Raw genomic sequence first — 22,787 nt, 5'->3', positions numbered from 1 at the left:
GGGCAAGCACATTTCCCTATTTTAAGAGCATAAATGCCCTTGGCATTAACTGCTCTTTAATGCCAAGGGCATCAAACAATGTACATACAGGATATGCCAAGTATGCAGACAGCTCCAGAGATACAGGTGAGAGCTAAGGGTCTGCACAGGAGTTTGGATATTTCATATAAACTGGCAACAGGTATAGGTCATGCCTAAAATAATGTGCAATTTAAATCCAAATAAAATAGTGTACTGACACAAAAGGCTAGATGCATAGTAGAAATCACACTGTCAATATCTGTGCAATAGAGTCCCAAGATAAATGGTAATGCTTGAGATTTAGACAAATGGGGAGAGTTCAGAGGTAGTTGTAACTGATTAATCCAGTTTAAAAGTAAAGACCTAGCTTTGTTAAACAGCTCAGTAAAAATATTTCCGTAACAAGGCAAGAGATGCCTGAAATCGTTAATGGAAATAATGTGTTCCACGTTGGAGCTCCAAGGTTTAAGAGGACAACTTATATGGAACTTCACAGACTCGATCATTCCATTATGTGAGCTCAGTCAATCATCACAAATGTAGATTCAGCATGTGGGGGGGGGGGGGATCTCTAGCTATTCAGTGCTCCCTTAAATTAGAAGAACCAAAAGTAAAATAATTTAATAGAAACATAACAGTGAGGTGCATAATTAAAATGTAGCTTGAATCCCATTTGACACCAACTAGTAAGTAGTTTATTTAGCTAGTCGTAAAAGGATTCCGTGAAAAATTCTGACAAGTGCAAAATATCTCATTCAAAGCACAAACATCCACAGTACAGGAACACTATAAATCTTTGATTTAATCCAAGAGAGGGAAAAAGGCATGATGGAAGTCACACTTCTTTTTTTCGCAATCTGCTCTGGGCTCGGCATAAAATCTATAACTCATGGGCTTCTTGTGGCCGATAACCTGTAGCATGAAAATGAACATGATTACTGTAATTAAGTAATGCAAAGGGTGGTGGGGAGGAGATGCGTCTCCACCAAAAGAATTGTAAGGCGTCCCTTTCCTGTGCTAGCCTGCAGGTCACCCTTGGGCAAGGTGTAGCACCTGGTTAGCCCCACTCCCCAGATCAGGGTCACATGAAGCCATGAGAACAGGTGGTGGATGGTCACATGAGCAGCCGATGCCTATCAGCCTGGTTATGCGACCACTGATGCCAGGCAGACAATCTCTGAAGAGTATTGATAGTGGCTGAGGTCACCCATCTTGTAAAGACACTGCCCAAAAGAAAACAATGGCAATCTACTTCTGTAGAATTTGCCAAGGACAATCATGGTCATGGACCATGATCACCTACATCATACAACACAGCACATAATGATGATGATGATGATAATGAAAGGAACAGACAGCCACTTTTTTGTTTCTCATTATCAATAAAATGCAAATTTTAAAAATTAATTGCAATAGAAACAAAGAACTGCTCCTACAACAGTTTTAATAACCCACCTGCCGAAAACCTAATAAATCAGCTGAGTAATGAAGAGAACAAGATGGTCTAGGATGCAAGCTGTCCTATTATTAAGAGTTAATGGATTATTCCTTTTGCGTCTAAGATCTTGGAAATGCTGCCTGGGAAAATGAAAGGTGGTATGAGAAAATACCCATGCCAGATGTGGTGAAAAAGCAACACCAACCCCAGTGGCTCTTACAACATGAACTTTACAACCCGTTGCTTTCACAGCCATGACCTCTCTTCCCAGGTAAAACCACACTGACAAGTCATCTTAAGCCATTCATGAGAATGGATCTTACTCTTATTTAAGAGAGTTTTATTTTAAAGTGCAACACTTAAGCCAGACAATGTGTTCAGATCAACATCAGTGTTGCTTTGCATCTAGATGTGAAACCTTCAGTCTGCAAATGCGCCACTTAGTTACTAACAAATAACATGAGAACTTTTAATACTCCGTTATTGTGTAAATGAATTCACCAAGTTCACATATGACCAATAACTATATATTACCCCAATCCATCTAATCAAATTGTCCTGCTAAATGAAGCTTCAGCAAACACATTTTCCAGTCCTGAAATATTGCCAAACCACCTCATCAAAATCCTAGTCACTCTACCTCCAGATTAGCAACATCCACATGCTTACTCGTGCTAAATCTCACTAATGTTTTATTTCTGTTCACAATAAACTATGCTGAACACTTGCAGCAGGACCATACATTTTAAAGTCTTAACTCCTCCTAGTAATCTGTGCCAAGCCCCAGTTCCATTCCATCATTTCAACCTCTCTGAACCCTTGCTCTCCTATTGCACTGTTTCTCCAATTCTTTGCAGAGCACTACAGTTCTCAAGAACCAAATCCCTCACTCAACCTTCAAACTGTGCAACATCTTTCCACACTTTAACAAATCCATAAACTGGAATTCCCAACCTTTAATATGCTACAGACTCCTATCAGTAACCGAGGGGTCCATCGATTCCAGGTTGGGAACCCCTGTCTTAAACCATTATCCCTTCACCACCTCAAGCTCTAGTGGATTTAAAGCTACAAAGTTGTCTCAGCTGAAATGGAAGAAAGATCTTAAACTTTCTTTCACTACTTGTTGGGCATTATTTCTGTCTTCCTAAGAATAATAAAGTGACTATAATTCGGAAGATGCGTAGCTCAGGTGGTTAAGGTTTGGTTGAACTGTTCTCCGATCTTGGCAACTTACTCGCAAACATTTCATCACCAAGTGAGGAGACATCGTCAGTGCGCTGTTGATTGACAGTATCTCCTCACATGGTGAGAAACGTTTCCAAGTAAATTGCCAAGACTGGAGAACAACTCAACCCAATCAACAGTGGCTGTGTTTAACAGGATGAAATTTCAGAAAATGCAGGAAGACTAGTTTCCTTCAAAGTCTGATTACTTATCATGCAATTTTGAAATCAAATCAGCAATTATAAAGGTGAAATAATAGCTTTCATCTAAATCTCTGCAGATTTGTGGCTCTGTTTGGGGAGTTCCAACGCAGAACAAGGGAACCCAGGGATTCAGGATTTCAACCCTCCCACTCTAAATTCTAAAATCTGAACACCACTGCTAGAAGCAGTGAACAAAGTCCAGACACACTGCTACTGGGGCCATGAGGAAAGAATAGGGGTTCTGTAGGGTCACTACCAAGTACATTTCAGCAAGCAGCTCATGAGCAACACTGGAAGAGGCTCAGGAGCCGTTCACTTGCCTAACCAGAGGTACTTAGGTTCAGGAGACATGTACGGGGAGAAAAAGAAAATGGGCATCTCCATGCCCTCAAAAGAAAATTGTAAGTACCTTAACTTCAAAACAAACTCTCCCCTTGTTGACCCCATATGTTGCTCGTGCTCCTGACCACAGATATGCAAATCCTTCAATAGTCAAGGGGTAGCCACTCAAGCGGTCTCTAGCTACTTTAAAGTGCAGATCACAGTTATCTAGGATTGAAAACAGGGAAAATGTAAGACAGTGAAACAAGAAAATGTTAAGTTAAACCAGTTCAGACTAGCCTGAAAATATTTTGTTACTAAGGCACCATTTAATACTTACAAGTATCAATTGTCACCGAAGATTCATCAATTTCTTCTTCATCATCCTCGGCAGGTGGCTGGGGAGATTTTGCTCTGCTAAAGGGTTGTGAAAAAAAAGATGCTGCTGTCAGCTTCTTAAAGGGCAACAGTATACAGGCCGAATTCATCAGAGATAACTGCTCCTTCATCGGTTTTTATGGTGCATTAAGCTAGCTTGTTTTTTGGCAATGAGCCCCAAGCTAAAAACCTCTGAGTTTGCTTCCCACTATCAGCAATAATTACTCATTGACCATCATGCATTTTTAAAACATTTTTATTCTGACATCTACCCCCTTCCTTTCCAGTCCTGAAGAAGAGTCTCAGCTCGAAATGTTGACTGTTTATTCATTTCCATAGACGCTGCCTGACCTGCTGAGTTCCTCTAGCATTGTGTGTGTGTGTGTTTGTTTGTTTGTTTGTTTGTTTTGCTCTGGACTTACAGCATTTGCGGAATCTCTTGTGTTTGTAACTATTGTGCATTCTGTAGAAAATACCATTTCCATTCTACTGAAAGCCATAATTATTGATTTTTCTCTATCAATCTTGTTTAGCCTTGAACACTACCCAACTTGAAAATTTTGGCATTAGGCAGTCAAAATACTATGGACCATACTGACAATGTGCTAGATTTGATTTAATCTCCCTCAGTACCTAACGTACATGGGCTACAGCAATAATGCAACAACCACACTGGATGTCCAAATCTGTTTCATGAAGTATTTGAACTGAAATGTTGAAGTTAGGAACTAGTCTGTGTCCCAGTAGATCAAGAAACTAAATATTATGCTGATTACACAATACCTATTAAAGTTTCTTTTCTATTCTCCACCACTAGGAGAAATTGTTGTTCAGTCTATCCACAAATTATTTTTTTTAAACTTCTCGGCAAACATAACTACATCCACCACACTTTAAATCATACCTCCTTCCAACCAAAAAATAGCAATTATGCATGGAAAAAATGGAATATTTCTAACTTGAGAAATTCTGCAGAATCTCCTGCTTTTGTAACTATTGTGCATTCCGTGGAAAGTAAAGACCCATTCAAGTTTTGATGAAGGGTCTCGACGTAAAACGCCAACTGTTTACTCTTTTCCCTAGATGCTACCTGCCTGCTGAGTTCCTCCACCAGTTTGTGTGTGTTGCCAAGGATTAGTTCTATTTCTTTTATCAAGACATTTTGAGACATAACTGTAAGTAACAACTAATTTATGAGGTAATTTGGTTGGGTTGAGTTGTTCGCCAAACTTAGCAAATTTACTTGCAAATGTTTCATCACCATACGAGGTGATTGTGGTTTGTCTTCCGAATGCTTGACCTTTATATAACTTTCCAATCAGCTGATTTTGGAAACTCAGTTGTGACGTGGGGAAGAAATCTTGTCGCTGATCAAATCAAATCTCATCATTGAAATCTCAACTCAACCATCAACCACCCAAGCTAAATATCTTCCAAACTGTGAGGTAATTTTGCTGAGAAGGATCAATCACAAATATTGCACCAATTTCGCTGCTACATTTCTGAGGCCTTTTCCGTTTAAAATATGGCAGAAAAAAATTAGCTTCTTCTGAGTTAAAAGGAAAGATCTTCAGTCAAATTAAAACAGTTACCATCTTGCAATCCTTTAACAAGAAAATTAGAGAGATTACTTCAACCCGGTGAGAAGCTTTCATTCCTAGGAATTTCCAAACTATGCCCTCCGCAAAATGGGTGACCATGATACAGATGGGATCCTACATGTCATTAATCACTGAATAAGGGAGGGGTAGTGCCCTGGATAATACTACTCACCGAGCATAACTCCTGTCCTCTCGGTATTCATAATATCCATGCCCTTGGTCTGCAAAGGGTCTCTTTCTAGTTGGTGGTATCACCTGTTTGACTGTCGCTTGATCCACAGGTTCCTCTTTTACTGTAACTGGTTGAAATTCTAAACAAACAATACAGTGTATAGAATGTTAATACAACCAGTCCTTCAACTGCACGCTTAGTTCAGAGCCTGAAGTAATAACTCACAAACAGCCCTGCAACTGCAAGCTTAGTTCAAAGATGTAAATCACAAACTTCAAGTGATAAAAAGTATAAATTTCCATTTCACTCAACAGCAAAAAACAAATCAGGTGTTGGTGGCATGGAAGAAATCAGTCATGCAATACAACAGTGGTCACATCATTTACAAAGTTCAAAGTAAATGGTATTATCAAAGTACATATACAGTATGTCACCGCATACAACCCAGAGGTTCATTTCTCCGCGGGGATACCCAGCAAATCACAGTAACTATAACAGGATCAATGATCAACCAGAAGACAACAAACTGTGCAAGTGTAAATATAAATAAAAAGCAATAAATAACCAGAACACAAAATAGTAAGATAAGAGTTCTTAAGGTGAAATCACTGCAGGTGGGACTATCTCAATAGAAGGGCAAGTGACTATAGTTATCAAGACTGGTTCTAGGAATGTATTTAAATGCAGCAGTCTCGAAAATTAACATCGTTACAAAAGTAGCCTGCTGCATTTTCCACCTTCAAAGGTTTGATTAAAAATTGATGCCAAGTTGTAACTTCTAGTAATTACGGAGACATTCACAAAGGTGTTTGGCTTGTGCTGGCAAACAAATCGTGTGAAAGGGAGCTACCTGCACATGATGATTGAAGGAACAGAGCACACCAGCAAGAAAAACTGAATCTTAACAAGGTTAATAAGCAGCAGGATATTTATCCGAACTCCATCAGACTAGCTTTCAGTTTCAGAGAGTATGGTGGTAAATATGGACCACGCAAGGTTTAAGACTTGCACGTTCTCCAAGTTCACAAGACAGATGCTCCAATTCTGGCTGACAGGCAGTTTTGGACACCAGCCCAGATTTAGTGTTACTAGTAAAATGACACAGGTTATTATTTTTGCCCTCAGGCATGTTTAATACTTCTATGATAGAGCAAAATCTCTGTAGTGTTCAGCTTGTCTACATAGAATGATACAGCAAAATTTAGGCCCATTGGCCCACGAAGTTTATACATGATCAATATAACCCTTCCCCTCTACACAACCTGTAAATTCCACTTTTCCAATATCAATTTGCCTATGTTATGTTGTTATTCATTCCCATGCCTTATGGCACAGGGGTGGCAACCTTACCATTTCTTTAGCATTTGCCTATTTTTTTTTACAAGACCGAGCTGCTAGCTAGACACTCAACCCAGCACGGATGGAAAGCGTGCAAGGAGCCAGCCAGATTTAAACCCAGGATCACTCGCCTCGAAGTCTGGTGCTGAGCCACTACACCACCAGCCGGCTAATTCATATGCCTATTTAACAGTCTTTTCAAAATTCCTATTGTAACAACCTCTACTACTAACACTGCCTACATAAAGCCTTAATGCCAATACAAAGATTAAGATGATGTGAGGTTTTACATCTAGTCAGTGAGCCAATTATAATATCAGCGTACTTTCAGTCTCTGGACAGAAGCCTGTGCATACAAAGCTACCCTTGAAACTAGAAACGAACGCTCACTCCCTTAGTCTTGGCATACAAGAAATAACTGAAGCCTTATGAACATGACTAGCTTGAAAATATACGAGTGTCGTACAGCAAGGATAGAATCGCATTCAATTGCAATGAGTCACAAATCAATGCCAACATTCAATAGTAATTATTTTCCCATGGAATGCTTTGCTATCAGGAAAAAGTTAATAATACTCCTCAGAAGCATCTCTGAAAATTAGAAAGGAAAATATTAGGTAACTATAGTGACAAAATAGAGTGGAAAATATTAGGTAACTATAGTGACAAAATAGAGTGGAAATAAATGACGTAAAATAAGTTGTCCCTTCAGGAACAGCTATAAAATGTTTCTAGTTACAAGATTCTTAAGAACAAAATCAGGGTTGGGAAAATTCCAGTCTTCAATAACTGAGGTATAAACTACAGTTAAATAGACAAATTTACATTAACTAAGGCTTTTCACACAATTTTCTGTATTGGACAGAAGGACACAAACAGTATGGTAATGACATCATGGATAACTGTAAATTAAAAGAACTGGCAAAATTTCTAAGCAGTGAGATTAGAAAAGCTTTAGAGAGCAATGCATGATCAAAAAATTGATTGGGAAAAAAGACTAAATTCACAGGAAAAACAAGGAATTTGACAACTGATACAACAGTTTAAAAAAGGCAGAAAAAATAAAGCAATAAAAAAACGAAGCAAAACCTATCTATTGAAGCTTACTTTGCTGAAAAAGAAAACTTGCAGAAGTAGCATCGATGCTAATAACATTAAATAATTTACAATTAATTTGAAAAATAAAACAAATAAAAGAGGAAAAACAGCATTCAGCACTTCAGGGTTTTGAAAGAGTTGGCTACAGAAAATATATTAAGCTTGGTCTTCTCAAATCTTCTTGATGCTGAAATAATACCATGTGTTTGTAAAATACCAAATGGTTTTTAAGAAATGAGGGTGGAAATAAAACCGGTTGGCCCAATAGAGATCAACAGCAAAATATCAAAATCTATTAAGTTTTAGTTAACAGATCACCTGGGAAATCATTGGGTGACTGTGGAATCAACATGTATTTATTAAAGGTTAATCATTTAACAAATCCATCTTTTATTATGAGTATGTAATTGACAGGATGAATAAAGAGAACCCTGATTTATATTAAATATAAGTATGGACTTCAAAAGTAATTTGATAACAGCCAAATAGATTTATACAAAACCATAAGCTACAGGAGCAGAATTAGGCTATTTGGTCCATCAAGTCTGCTCCGCCATTTCATCATGGCTGATCCATCCTCTGCCTTAAATATACCCAATGACTTGGCCTCCACAGCTGCTTGTTCATTACTCTCTGGCTAAGGAAATCCTTCAACTGCTATTGAGTTCATAAAGTGCAGATAGCAACACAAACATTACTTACTTTGGAGGAAAGAGAGAGAAAAAAGAGAAACAAAGCATTTAATGCTCAAAACTTTCAACTCTTCCCCCGACCTGAATTTCGAACATTTTCTGGGTTTTTTTTTTCAGACTTAGTATTGATAAGAAACTAGTAAAGTTTGGGCTAATAGGGGCAGGACGCTATTTAATGTGGGATAGCTCATGGCAAGGCATTAGGTCCAATTCAAATTGAAACGGAACTATTACAGCAGCTTCCCAGAGTCTTGTTGCTGCTCCTCTCCACATCTTCTGATGCATCAGCGACAACCTTGCTGTTTCTTTAGCACTTTGTCTTTTTTTTTTGAAAAAAAAGAGGCCGAGTAGCTAGTTCAATGCTTCGAGCACAATGAATAGCATACAGGGAGCCAGCCCGGTTCGAATCTGGGATCACTTGCCTTGAAGTCCAGTGCTGATGCCACCTCACCACCAGCTGCGTAGGTTATTGTCCACCGCCCAAATACATTTCTATATCCAGACTGTGAAATACAGACAATCGTTCCTTGGATTATAAAAAAAAAATTCCTGTCCACCTTTTAATCTTCTACCACAAATTAATTGCCGTATTGACCTCCCCAACAAGGAAAATATATCTGATTCGCTAGTTTTATTAAATCCCTCATGTCCCCACATTTCAAAGATAACACTTAGTCTAAGTTCTTCAATCCTGACAACTTTGTCATTAATTTCCTCAGTATCTTTTCTAACACTATCGCATCTTTGGAGACATGGTGATCTAAATCAGATACATGTATTAGTAGTGACCAGGGACATCCAGTAAGCCAGCACGTAGGGACCTCACAACTAGAAAGGAAATTGGTATATTGATCTTTCATTTGTATGTTTGGAACACAATGAAGCTTGCTGCAATTCTACAATGTTTCAGGGAAACCATGTCTAAAATTAACCAGTGGGTGGTGTAGTGGTATCAGCACTGGACTTCAAGGCAAGTAGCTCTGGGTTCAAATCCAGTTGGCTCCTTGCACACTTTCCATCTGTGCTGGGTTGAGCATCAAGCTAGCAACTCTGCCTCATAAAAAACAGACAATTGCCGTCCGACGCGCCACAAGGAAAGCTTAAAGTACTGCATGCAGTTCTAATTTTCATTTTCTGCACTTGCCTTGGAGCTGATACAGGAAGATTCATTAATTTGATTCTTGGGCTGCCCCATGAAAAGAAGGAAGACATCTCAGAGGAAAATCTCATGATCAAAGCAAATACGAGAGAGTTGGAAAACTTGGAAGAACTGAATGGAGCCTTCATAAGAGGCAGGATGGGAGGAAGATAGCAAAGATAGCTGTGGGATTCTGTAGGCTTTTAATGGATGTTTATTGCGAGCCTATCACTGAGATAAAGACAGGGGTAGGAGTCAGAGATTGACAATGTGACAGCAAGAGCATGATGGAAATTGCAAACTGGCTCAGATTAAAGGGCTGGCCATTTAGGACCGAGGAATTAATTTTTTTTTGTTGTGGAGACTGGAATTCTGTACCATGTAAGGCTGAAGCAGATAAATTTTTAGGAATCAAGAAACAGGGAAAATCTGGCAACTAAAGCAGCCAAGGTACAGGATAACCATGATCTCACAGAATACAAGAGAGGTCCAATATAGGTTCTTAAAACCTGATATCTTGATAGTCAACCATAATCAAATACATATATCCACCTTAATATAATTGACTGTATGATACAAAAACTGTGCTTTACAAAAAGAAGGGGAAAAAATCGTAAACCTGATGAAGTCTGCCAGATGCTGGAAATCCAGAGCAACACACACAAAATACTGGAGAAACTCAGCAGGTCAGGCGTTTCAGGCCGAGACCCTTCATCTTGACTGGAAAGGAATGGGAAAGTCAACAGAATAAAAATGAGGGGGAGGGGAGCGAAGGTAGGTAAAGTTAGGTGGGTGGAAAAGGTAAAGGGCTGGAGAGAGTAGAATCTTAACAGGAGAGGAGAGTGGACCATAGGAGAAAGGGAAGGGGGGGGGGGGCAGAAGAAAGTGATAGGCAGTCAAGAAAGAGGCCAGAGTGGAGAATAGAAGAAGGGAGGAGGGAAACATTTTTACTGGAAGGAGAAATTGATATTCATGCCATCAGGTTGGAGGCTACCTAGACAGAATACATGGCATTGCCCCTCCACCCTGACAGTGGCCGTATCATGACACATGTGGAGGCCATGGACCAACATGTCAAAATGGGCATGGGAATTGTAATTAAAATGTCTGGCCACCAGGAAGTACTGCTTTTGGCTGATGGAGTGCAGGTGCTCAAAGAAGCGGTTCCCCGACTTACAATCTCAACCATGTAGAGGCCACATTGGGAACAACAGACGACCCCAAAAGATTCACAGATGAAATGGACAAGTATTTGTTTAATTATCTGCTCATCAAACATCTTCCAAGACGACTACAACCTTATAGGGCTTAGAGGCTTGCACGCCTCAATGATCCAGGCAGCTATGCTGGCTGGAGTCAGGACTCTATGCTTTAGCTCTTGGTAGGGTCACCCATGACAAATAGGTCAAAAGTAGAGGCCAGACTAAGAGTGGTCCACCAGGTTCAGGGGAATCAGCTCAGGGCTAACAACCCTGAATGGTCAAACAAAACTGTTACAGAAACAGCAATGAAGAATATTTCCACACCCATGTACAGCGGTATTCCTGAGTCTCCATTTGGGACTTACATGACCAACAGAAGTGAGAACTGAGATAATGACACAATGAAGGAAGCCCACCAGAGATGGAAGGCCTTCATTACTGCTCAGCATGCTTGAGGCAGCAACACTTGGACCATAAGACAAAGAAGCAGAATTAGGCCATTCAGCCCATCTAGTCTGCTCTGCCATTTCACCATGGCTGATCCCAGATCCCACTCCACCCCTAAACTTGCCTTCTAGCCATATCCTTTGATGTCATGAGCAATCAAGAAACGATCAATTTCTGCCTTAAATATATGTAGACTTGGCCTCCACCACAGTCTGTAGCAGAGCATTCCATAGATTTACTACTCTCTGGCTAAAACAAAAAATCCTCCTTATCTCTGTTCTAAAGGGTTGCCCCTCAGTTTTGAGCTGTGCCCTCTAGTTCTTGTTAGTCAGAATCAAAGGATGTTTAAACTTCTGACAAATGGTTGCTGAAAGGTTTCTACATCCCTCAAGTGAAATGTAGAAAAGGAAATGTGTTTGTTTACATCACAAACTGCTTTAAAGGCTTACCCTGCTTTACTGGTGCCTGCTCGGTGGCTGGTCTCTCGACACTTTCTTGCCTGGACCTTCCAAAATCATTGCTTTGATTATTGCATTGATTAAAGGAGTTCACGGCTCCACCATAGCCTGGATCCTGAGCATCAGTACCATCACCTGAAAGCAGATGAAAATAAATCAAACTGAAAAGTTGTCAATGGTATTTTAAGAAATAATAACTAATTTCTTTTTTTTTTAAATTTTATTTTTATTTGGATAAGGAATTCACAAGTATCATGTACTTTTCCACACTTATAACCTTTTCCATTTTTTTATATGTATAAAACTATAATTATTTATACATTCTTAAGTACACATTGAGATGATATAAAAGGAAATTAGACACTTAAATAGATAATTATGTACAGTGCCAATTCTAATCTATTAGGCTAAGTAATGGTATTAGTTGTTAAGAAACATAGTAACAATAGTTTCCATAACTCTCTTCTGGACCATTTCTTCTGGTCCAAAATGTTGTATGTAAGCCTATGTAACAACCATTGTAGGTGTTTATATCCTAACTTGTTCATGCTTGCTCCTGCCCCCAGACATAATTATCCAATCCCTGTGTACTTATTTACTTAATTTTATCATTTTTTATCCCTTTCCCAAATCTTTTCCTTTACTTGTGTTAATTCTCTATTTTCCAAAAGAAAACAAAAACAGTAAACATTTAGACTAGGGGTGCTTACGTTTAACAATATTACTGTATTGATGAGAAGAGCAGTATAAATCATTAGGAAAGTCATCTAAAATCTGCTCGCATTGGGGTTATATATTCAATCCATTTATTCTAGATTTGATAAAATTTTTCTTTTTGAATTCTCAGGGAGTAAGTCAACTTTTCCATTTTAAATATTTCCAAGATAATTTCATGCCAATCTTCTAATGTAGGTGGTATTGGATTTAGCCACTTTCTAGTGATAGATTTCTTACTTGCCACTAAGAGGGCCTGCAGCAACTTTATATCTTCCTTCTGTTCAAGAAACAATACATGCCCCAAATAGAGCGTCTCAAAGTTCAGACGTATTTGGGACCTAAGTACCTTAACTAATGTTCTATGAATACTTTCCCAATATATACTTAATTTAGGGCAATCCCAGAAAATATGAAAATGATTTGCCTCCTTGGAGCCGCACCTTCTCCAACACGTCACGTTTGTATCTCCATATTTTTCCTGATATGGGGTCTTGAAGTATCTTATAATATTTTTCCAACAGTGTTCTCTCCAAGTCAAAGAATTAATCGAGGACCACTGAAAGCTGCATATTTTCCCCCATGCCTCCTCTGAAAGTACCAACCCCGCTTCTTTCTCCCAATTCTCTTTAACATACAATGTGTTTACATTTTTAGCATGGGAGAGTGCATTATATAATCGAGAAACTGACTTACTAGGTATTGATCTGCAAGCCGAATTCAGGATCTTGAAAAATTCTAATTCTACTGTTGATAGGTCTGTATATCTACAACTCTGGTTAATATAGTTTCGTACTTGAAGGTACCTAAAAAAGTCATTGTGTTCTAGGCCATGTTTGTCCTGCAGGATTTGGAAACTTTGTAATACTCTTTTATCTGTAAATGAGAGGTAGGTTGTAAGACCTTTCTTTATCCATAATTTAAATCTTTTATCTCCTCTGTTGGGAAGGAATTCTGTATCATATGCACACCATCTGAAGAGTTTTAACATGTTATTAATTCCACACGAATTAATCACCTTCTGCCATACGTTTAATGTAAGATTTATCCAGCTGTTTTTAAATTTTTCCAATTGGGCCGTCAATCCTTTGTCAGCTATTGAGGCCTGTAGAGGAAAACTGTCAACTAATCCAAATTCTATTTCCTTCCATCTAGCCGTATATTCCCTATTACACCAATATAACAGAGGGGTTATCTGTGAGGCATAAAAATAATTTCTCAGGCAAGGAAGAACCATACCTCCTCCTTCCTTCCCTAACTGTAAGGTGTTATATCGAATTCCAGGTAAGAAATAATAGCTAATTTCATGGTTATCTGTTTCAATCATTAGCAACAGACTGGTACATGATTAAGTACCCTGCTAAATAATGATAAAACAACAGTTTGTTATCTGCAGTTACCATCTGAAAATTTCATGATGGTTTTATATTTATAATCCTGATGGTTGAGGGGTAATAACTGTTCTTGAACAGATATTTAGAGAGAGTGCAGGAGAACAGGCCCTTCCAATCAAACAAGCCATGCTGCCCAGTAACCCCATCTATTTAACACTAGCATTATCACAGGACAATTTACAATGTACTAACCAGTACCTTTTTGGAGTATGGGAGCACCCAGAGGAAATCCATACAGTCAAGGAAAAAGTACAAACTCCTTACAGACTGCACCGGAGCTGATCTCCAAACTCCGATGCCCTGAGCCATACAAGCGTCATGCTAACCACCATGTTACTGCGCAAGTGTGAGGTACCCTGGATTACCAACATCTGCAGAACCTCTTGTGTAAATGTCTGTATCACTTTGTTCTCTGCAAATCAGCAGTAGTGCTGTTTCAGCATTACAATTTTCGACAGGTTCGCTCCAGTTTATGAACACCTAACTTACGCACAGCCTGTATGTATAAACAAGAATTCTGGAGACTGGCAGATGCTAGATGCTGCACATATTTTCTGTCATGTGGGACCTCGGTTCACAGATGGATCTTTGACTTGAGAATTGCTCAAATTAAAAAGAGTTCACAGGAATAGAACCCTGCCTTAATCTGGGACACTAACTTGCATTTGCAAAATGCTGTTTATGGTAAGCATAAAATACTGAGCACTTTGGATGTGGCATATCTCATGACCCCGCTTAAAAGTGATTCCCTCTGTCTAGCCATAATACACTACTACTGCCAAAGGAGGACGGATGTCAGAGTCCATGCACAAGAACTCTAAGTAGTGACATGTCCACTTGCACATGTTCTTAGCCACACTGGTTAAACGGAACTAACGCCATGTCCTCTGTACATTAAACTTTGCAGTCAGAGAAACAGCTCTCTCCCGAAATCTGCACAATTGTTTTATTTGCGGTAAACATTAAAACTTCTAAAAATGTTGGATACAGGAGACACTCACATATTTTGAGGTTGGATAAAGTTAGATTACTGATCTTGAGAAAGTAATTTTGGGGCTTCCAGTTGACATTGCAAATCAAAAATAATGTGAAGCTCACTAACTTCCGTTCTACTACCTCAAGAAGCTCAAGGCAAGCTGAATGACATTTAAGGACCAAAGTGAAATGCTACATCCAGTGCTGTTCAATTTTAAAAAACCTGATAAAAACCACAATGTTCAACAACAGATATATAAAAAACAGATTTATATTAAGTCACATGATCGACTACAATATCATTACAACCAGTCACAGAAGTAACATATGAAGGAACTACTGGTAAAAATGTTGGAATGTTTCATTACCTTGATCTCCAACACTAAAACACCATTCAAACTCACTTATAGAATTTATCCTAACATTAGATCACAATCAAACCCTTCCGAAATATCTTTGAGAGGCCCATTAGGAGATTCAACTAGCTCACACTCACCCTTCTAGGCAGCCCATTCTAGTCATTTATCAGGAGCGCTGCAAACACAGGGCCCTTAGGATCAAGGACCCCACCCATCCATCCAGCATCCTCTTTGACTTCCTACCATCAGGCAGGAGACTCCAATGCATAAAAACCAAGAACGGTCAGGATGGGAAACAGTTTCTTCCCTCAGGCCATTAGGCTTCTGAACTCCCTGCCACATCGCATTCAAAGTGTCACCGGTTAATCTGTTCTGTACCTCACAATATTTAACTTATGCACTTTAGTTTATGTGCAATTAATGTGTAGATTTTATCCTCACTTTCATAAGTTATTATGTGTTATGTGTACTACTGTGCGTTACACCCTGGTCTGGAGAAACATTGTCTCGTTTGGCGGTATATATATGTGTATACAGTTAAATGACTGTAGACTTGACTTGACGGACCAAATAGCCTAATGATATTGTAGTCGATCATGTGACTTAATATAAATCTGTTTGCCTCCCGTGTCTTCTAATGAACACCCAATGAGATATCTGTCTTCTTGCCCTGTTACCTGGAATTATCAATAGAAGTTCATTGCCTAATTCTGCTGAAAATGAAGTACACTGCCACCTACTTCAGTATTTTCACACCTGACAAGCTTGCCAACTAATCCTCAGCTTGGAGAGCATTGTCTCAAATACAGCACAGCCAGACCACTTGTAATGTGAACCAACAAAGGGCACAGACTGAAGGATTGTGAAAGCTGTGACAAAGACGAGTCAATGTTTCACTTGTTGGTTGGTTTGAGGATAAAACATCCACAGTAAAATCAGACTCTTCATTCAACATCAAAAATTGTATTCAACCAATCCTGCTTATTCAGGGATTCCCTGCCTGGGATCCACAGACACCTTGCTTAACAGCACTGGTGCATGGTACTAAATGGCTGGGAACCTCTGCTTAAGCTGCCTGTTCACAACTGACTGCCAAAGACTGTAAAGCAAGGTGTGCAACATTCTATTACTTTCAAAAGCTCCCCCCACCATTTTTCTTCGTAGTCATGCCCTCTTATCCCAGTTCACCTAGACAAGCTGACCCTTATCCCACAACTATTTCATATATTGTTCACAACACAGCCCACAATACCCATTTAGTCCATGCACAGCATTCCCATCAGTCCCATTTTCTTACTGTCCACATAGATATGCAACTTATTTTCTCTCACGTGCTCCACAACGGAATCACTGAATGCTGAAGTATCAGGACAATAGTTTATAATTAAAATGTCCAGGTAATATCAAGGACTAGCTCTTCCAACGCACAATGAGGGTGGATATCACACCCTGCAGCCCACTGATGCGGATCAGTATGCCCTTCATTTCAAGAGCAACAACACTATGCTCCAATGTTAAATACTAATTCAACAGACCCAGCATTTAAAGTAAATAGATAACTGAAACAGAATTCATTCTCATGTCAAACAGTAAATGAGAAAATTACCTATCTACTCATTGGATTTTAAACACAAGAAAGTCTGCAGACGCTGGAAATCCAGAGCAACACAACACACACAAACTCAGCAAGCCAGGTGGCATCTATGGAAATGAACAAACAGACGACGTTTCGGGCTGAGACTCTCCTTTAGGACTCAGGAGGAGGAGGTGACCAAGGGGGAGATGATAGGCAGATAAGAAGAGGTGAAAGGTCAGAGTGGGGAATAGGAGAGGGCAGTGGATGGAATCTTTACCAGAAGGAGAAATCAATGTTCATGCCAGCAGGTTGGAGGCTACCCAGACAGAATATAAGGTGTTGCTCCTGAACCTTGAGGATGGCCTCATCTTGTCTACTCACTAGATCTACTTGCTAATGACACTAATCTGTTGAAATAAAAAGGATGCAGAGTGATTTCCAGAGCACATAAACAAGCTGACAGAGTGGGCAACAACATGCCTCACAGAATACTTCACTGTGTGGATAATGCCATGGAGGGAACGCAACAAAGATTTACCAGAATGGTTCATGGCATGGCAAATCTGTTTTGAGGATATCTAGTAGTTTTGGCTTCTTCTCTTACAGTTTATAAGAACAAGAGACCACATTAAAACATATGAGGTAGACCATGGGAAGGACTTTTCCTCCAGCTGAGACTCCAGAACAAAGAAGGAGAGAGAGCTTCAAGTCAGAGAGGAAGCCATTCAGGTCTCCAATAAGGTACAGACTCACTCAAAAGGATGGTGAATCTTTAGAATTATCTACAATTGGGGGAGGGGGGGCTATGGATGTTCAACAATTTCACATTAAACAGATTGATAAATAAGATTTTTGTACATTAATAAAATCAAGGTATATTATGGAAAACAATGTTGTGCTGGTAATCAGCCATTACATAGCTGAATGGAATAGCACCCTCAAGATGCTAAAAGTTCTACTCCTATTTCTATTGCACTATGTACTGTTTCCCTTGGGGGAGTATGGGGTGTCCAGGGAGCGAACAGCACCTCTGATGAAGGGGCTTGTCATGTCCATTCTAAGGCAGCTCACGCACCTTTGGTTCCCACTGGAAACTCAGCTCTCTCCTGTTGTTCTAAGTAGCTGTTTGCATGCCACAGCTGTCACACCCCAGTACACTGCTTTGACAGGCAGGCTAAACCAGGTGAGGGTAGCCAGCATGAGGGTAGCCCCATGTGGGGACACGCCTGTCTTAACGCGCAAAGTCAAATCCAGTAGACTGAGAGAATGAGAACTACAATGAGAAGCAATGGTCAGGAAGGCAGTTCTACAACGCTCCGTAGAGAGCGAAGGGAATGCATGACAAGGCACAGAGGTAATCGTGGTCATCCACTACAACCAAGTAAGAACCCAGTTCGTACCACTGGACCCAGACTTCTGAGGTCAAAGAGTGCAACTGCCCCAGTGCAACAGTTTTCCCATTTTACAAATTCCTGCACAGGTTTCCTGTCATCCTTGGACACGACAGACAACCACCACTGCTTCCCCTGAAGTACTGAACAATTCACCTAATTAGTTGTCACCGACTTCTCTAAAAAGTGGTTACTGAATTTATCCATCTGCAGTTCTTTTTATGGCTGAAACAAATTGTGATGCTTTTGGCAGTGTTTAGTAGCTTGCATCACAGGCACAAGTTCAAGTAGTTCAGAGAATTTAAAGGTTTCGAAAAAAATATAACATCTAAACTTGCTGTCTCAGCAAACAATTCCTGTGTAGCAGCAGTTTCTTAAGGAGCTAAACTGAATTTACAGTGCAAATTCCTAAAACTGCAATGGGTCACAAAGTTCTACGAGGCAGGTGTGGAAACAGGCGTGTTCAGCGCCATCTACCAGCCTCTCACTCGTTGCTGCCGGAGGATGGGGTCTGCACATGGCAGTCTCTCTCTCTCTCTCTCGCTGCTCCAGAAGGAAGGTCTGGGCATTTTGAATTATGTCTCTCTCTAGATGCTATCAGAGGATGGTATTGGAACAAGGTTTAATTAATATGGTTTGTAGATTAGACTAATCCACATTCTATTTTCTGGTTACTTTTCTTTTGTTGCTATTTTTGAATCTGGGTGGCCTGCAGATTAATGAACACTGAGCTGAACTGAACTATACCTTTTGAATTTGTGTTTTATATTCTGTGTTCTTTACTCTTTTTTTGTTGCCATTTGTGGAGATTTTTTTTGCACATGAGGGGAGGTGGTTTGTTGTTTTTCTTTGAATGGTTTCCACGGTTCTTTGTTTTGTGGCTGTCTGTGGAAAAGACGTATTTCAACTTGTATAATGCATACATATTTTTCTCATAAATGTACTTTGAATCCTTTCAAATGTGGCTCACCAGAGTATCAGATTTTGTAATAATCCATCTTCTGGTCATTAACCTGTTCCTAGTCACTTCTAATTTGGGGGGGGGGGGGGGGAAACTACTGCACAGGATTGAAACAAGCTGCCAAGAGCTGTAAAATTAGTCAGCTCCATCAGGGATACTAACCTCCACAGTATCCAAGACATCATCTAGGAGTAGTGACTCAGAAAAGCAGCTTCCAACATCAAGGACCCCCAACACCCAGGACATGCCCTCTTCTCATCATTCCCATTAGGAAGAAGGTACAGAAGCCTGAAGGCACACACTCAACAACTCACGAACAGCTTCTTCCCCTCTGCCATCTGATTCGTAAATGGACAGTGAATTCATGAACACTACCGCACCACTTTTTTTTAAAATTGTTTTTTCACTACTTGACTTAATGTAACTATTTGAGATACATAAACATACTTACTGGTATTCAGTTTTTTCCCTATATTCATCATGCATTGCACTGCCATGCAACAATAACAGATTTCACAACATATGCTAGTGATATTAAACCTGATTCTGGTATAACAGGTTGTATTTCAGTAATACAACATTGTTCTCAAGCCATCTGAGATAATTACATCACACCATAGAAGAAAACAGATAAGATACCAAACATAATTAAGAGAATTAGGCTATCCGGCTCTTTCAGCTTGCTCCACCATTCGTTCAGATTATGGCTGCTTCTGCGACCTTTTTCTGCACAGTCCCCAACTCCTCGATTTCCTTAATATCAATATATCTATTGGAACAAGAATATTATTGCCACATGTACCAAGATTGAGTGAAAAGCTTGACTTGTTCATTCAGGTCCAATCATTAAGCAGCACACTGAGGTATACCCACAGACTTGGCCCCCACCGCAGTCTGTGGCAGAACATTGCACAGATTCACTATTCTCTGGCTAAAAAATTCCTCCTCACCTCAAACTTTGCCCCTCAATTTTGAGGCTGTGCCCTCTAATTCTGAGTACCCCCACCATAAGAAACATCCTCTCCCCATCCACCCATCTAGTCCTTTCAACATTCGGTAGGTTTCAATGATATCCCCACACATCCTTCTAAATTCCAATGAGTACAGGACCCAAAGCTGCTAAGTGCTCATTTGTTAACCCCTTCATTCCCTGAATCATCCTCGTGAACCTACTCTGGACTCTCTCCAACAATAACACATCCTTTCAGAGATATGGGACCCAAAACCGTTGACAGCATTCAAGTGCGGCTGACTAGTGTCTTATAAAGGCTCAGCATTATTGCTTAGAATATCGGGAATATTCTATTCCCCTTGAAATAAATGTCAACATTGCATTTGCCTTCTTTACCAGGCTCAACTTGTAAATTAACCTAACGGGAATCTTACAAAAGGCCTCCAAAGTCTCTCTGCACCCTTGATGTTTGAACCTTCTCCCCATTTAGCTAATAGTCTGCACTATTGTTCCTTTTTCCAAAATGCATTATCGTACATTTCCCAGCACTGTATTTCATCTGCTACTTTTTGCCCATTCTTCCAATTTGTCGAAGTCCTGCTGCAATCACATTGCTTCTTCGGCACTACCTACCCCACCATCTATCTTCGTATCATCCACAAATTTTTCCACAAAGCTATTAATTCTGTTATCGGAATCATTGACAAACAATGTGAAAAGTAGCGGTTCGAATACTGACCCCAGGAATACCACTAATCATTGGAAGCCAACCAGAAAAGGCCCCCTTTACTCCCCTCGCTGCCTCCTGCCTGTCAGACATTCTTCTATCCATGCAGTATCTTTCCTGTAACGTCATAGGATTTTTATCTGTTAAGCAGCATCATGTGTGGCACCTTATCAAATGCCTTCTGGAAATCCAAGTAAATGCCTATCCTTTCCCCACCCTGCTTGTTACTTCCTCAAAGAACTCTAACAGATTTCCCAGACAATATTTCCCTTGACAGAAACCATGCTGAATTTGACTTACTTTCTTATTACTCTCCAAGTACTGGAAACCTCATCCTTAATAACAGACTCCAATACTTTCCCAATCACTGAGGTTAGGCTAACTGGCCGATAACCTCCTCTCTCAATGAAGAAATTTCTCATTGCAATTCCAAATGGCATATCTCTTACTCTGAGACAACAACCCCTAGTCTAGGCTCCAGGTAAACACCATCACAGCATCCACCCAATCAAACTGTCCAAGGATTCTGTAATAAAATAACTATACATTCCTCTAAACAGAAGTAAATACAGACCTATTCTGTTCAACATCCCATGAACTACTCTGGTGCATCCTTGCTGCTCTGCCTTTGTGCTAAGTGTAATCCCTTTTACAGAAGGTGATCAATACTCCGCAGTTTTCCAGGTGTGGCCTGGAATATTTGTTCAATGAGATAAGCACGAGATTAATTGTTATAAAAGGTGAGTTGGAGGGGCAATGAAATTAGAGAAGAAAATTTCTGATCCTAAGTAACTGGAAGTACACCCAGGCCTGCAAAAAGTTACAGAGCTCCTCACCTGAACAAAAGCAATACCTATTCTGCTGATTGATTACAACTCAGCATTCAACATTATACCTTCAGTTCTAATCCACAAGCTCCAAAACTTAAGTCTGTACCTCCCTCTGCATCTGGACCCTTGACTTCTTCACTGCAAGACCACAGTCAGTACAGATCAGAAATTGCATTCTTCCTCGCTGACATTCAACATAGGCGCACCTCAAGGATGTGTGCTTAGCTCACTGTTCTACTCTACACAATCATGACTCGCAGCTAGGCAAAGCTTAAACACCATCTATAAATTTGCCAATAACACACCTATTCTTAGCAGAGTTTCAGATTGGGATGAGAAGGCACACAGGAGTGAGATATATTAGCTAGTTGAGTGGTGCCACAACAACCACCTTGCACTCAATGTTGGTAAAACTAAGGAGCTGATTGTGGACTTGAGGAAGGGGAAGTCGAGGAAACACACAATCCTCATTGAGAGATCAGCAGTGGAAAAGCTGATCTAGTTTCTAGTGTCAACATCTCTGAAGGTGTTTCCTGGGCTCAACACATTGATACAATTACAAAGAAGGCATGACAACGGCTAGGTGTTGAAGAGATTTGGTACGTCACCAAAGGCTCCAGTAAATTTCTACAGATGTACTGTTGGGGGCATTCTAACTGGTTGCATCACCACCTGGTATGGAGGTCTGTACAGAATCAAAAAAGGATGCAAAAGTTGCAAACTCAGCCAGTATGCCCCTTCTCCCCCCCCCCACCACTGAGGACATATTCAAAAGGCAATGCCTCAAAAAGGCGGTATACATCATTAGGGATCCCCATTAAGGACCCCCCATCATCCAAGACATGCCATCTTCCCAGTGTTACCATCAATGCTGGTGGTACAGGAGGGTGAAGACACACACAACGTTTCAAGAACAGCTTCATCCCTTCCGCCATCAGATTTCTGAAATGACAATGAACCCCGCTACCCCATTATTTTCCCTCTTTTTTGATGGCACTGGATTGTACTGCTGCCACAAAACAACAAATTTCACAACATATGACAGTGATATTAAATTTGATTTGGATAGCAAGATCCCGCACACAGTAATGCGAAAATGACCTGGGATGATACGGTTGTCCTAAAAGGAGAGCCTAGACATTTTGGATCGATATTCCTTGGAGACAAAGGTAAC

The 22,787-nt window shown here is 40.0% G+C and overlaps 1 protein-coding gene across 1 annotated transcript in view; it reads right to left on the bottom strand.

The window, feature by feature from the left end:
• Positions 1 to 22,787, bottom strand: part of LOC140203831 (heterogeneous nuclear ribonucleoprotein U-like protein 1) — a 60,486-nt gene that overhangs the window by 33,957 nt on the left and 3,742 nt on the right. Inside the window, exons 2-5 of the mRNA XM_072269934.1 lie at positions 11,726 to 11,869; positions 5,362 to 5,500; positions 3,551 to 3,627; positions 3,299 to 3,438 (exon numbers count right to left, since the gene is read on the bottom strand). Of these exons, the coding sequence (XP_072126035.1) occupies positions 3,299 to 3,438; positions 3,551 to 3,627; positions 5,362 to 5,500; positions 11,726 to 11,869 (500 nt within the window). The remainder of the gene's footprint in view (positions 1 to 3,298; positions 3,439 to 3,550; positions 3,628 to 5,361; positions 5,501 to 11,725; positions 11,870 to 22,787) is intronic.

This window comes from Mobula birostris, chromosome 10, assembly GCF_030028105.1.
Source record: "Mobula birostris isolate sMobBir1 chromosome 10, sMobBir1.hap1, whole genome shotgun sequence".
NCBI classification, from domain to species: Eukaryota; Metazoa; Chordata; class Chondrichthyes; order Myliobatiformes; family Myliobatidae; genus Mobula; species Mobula birostris.
This window is presented reverse-complemented; position numbering and strand designations above follow the sequence as displayed.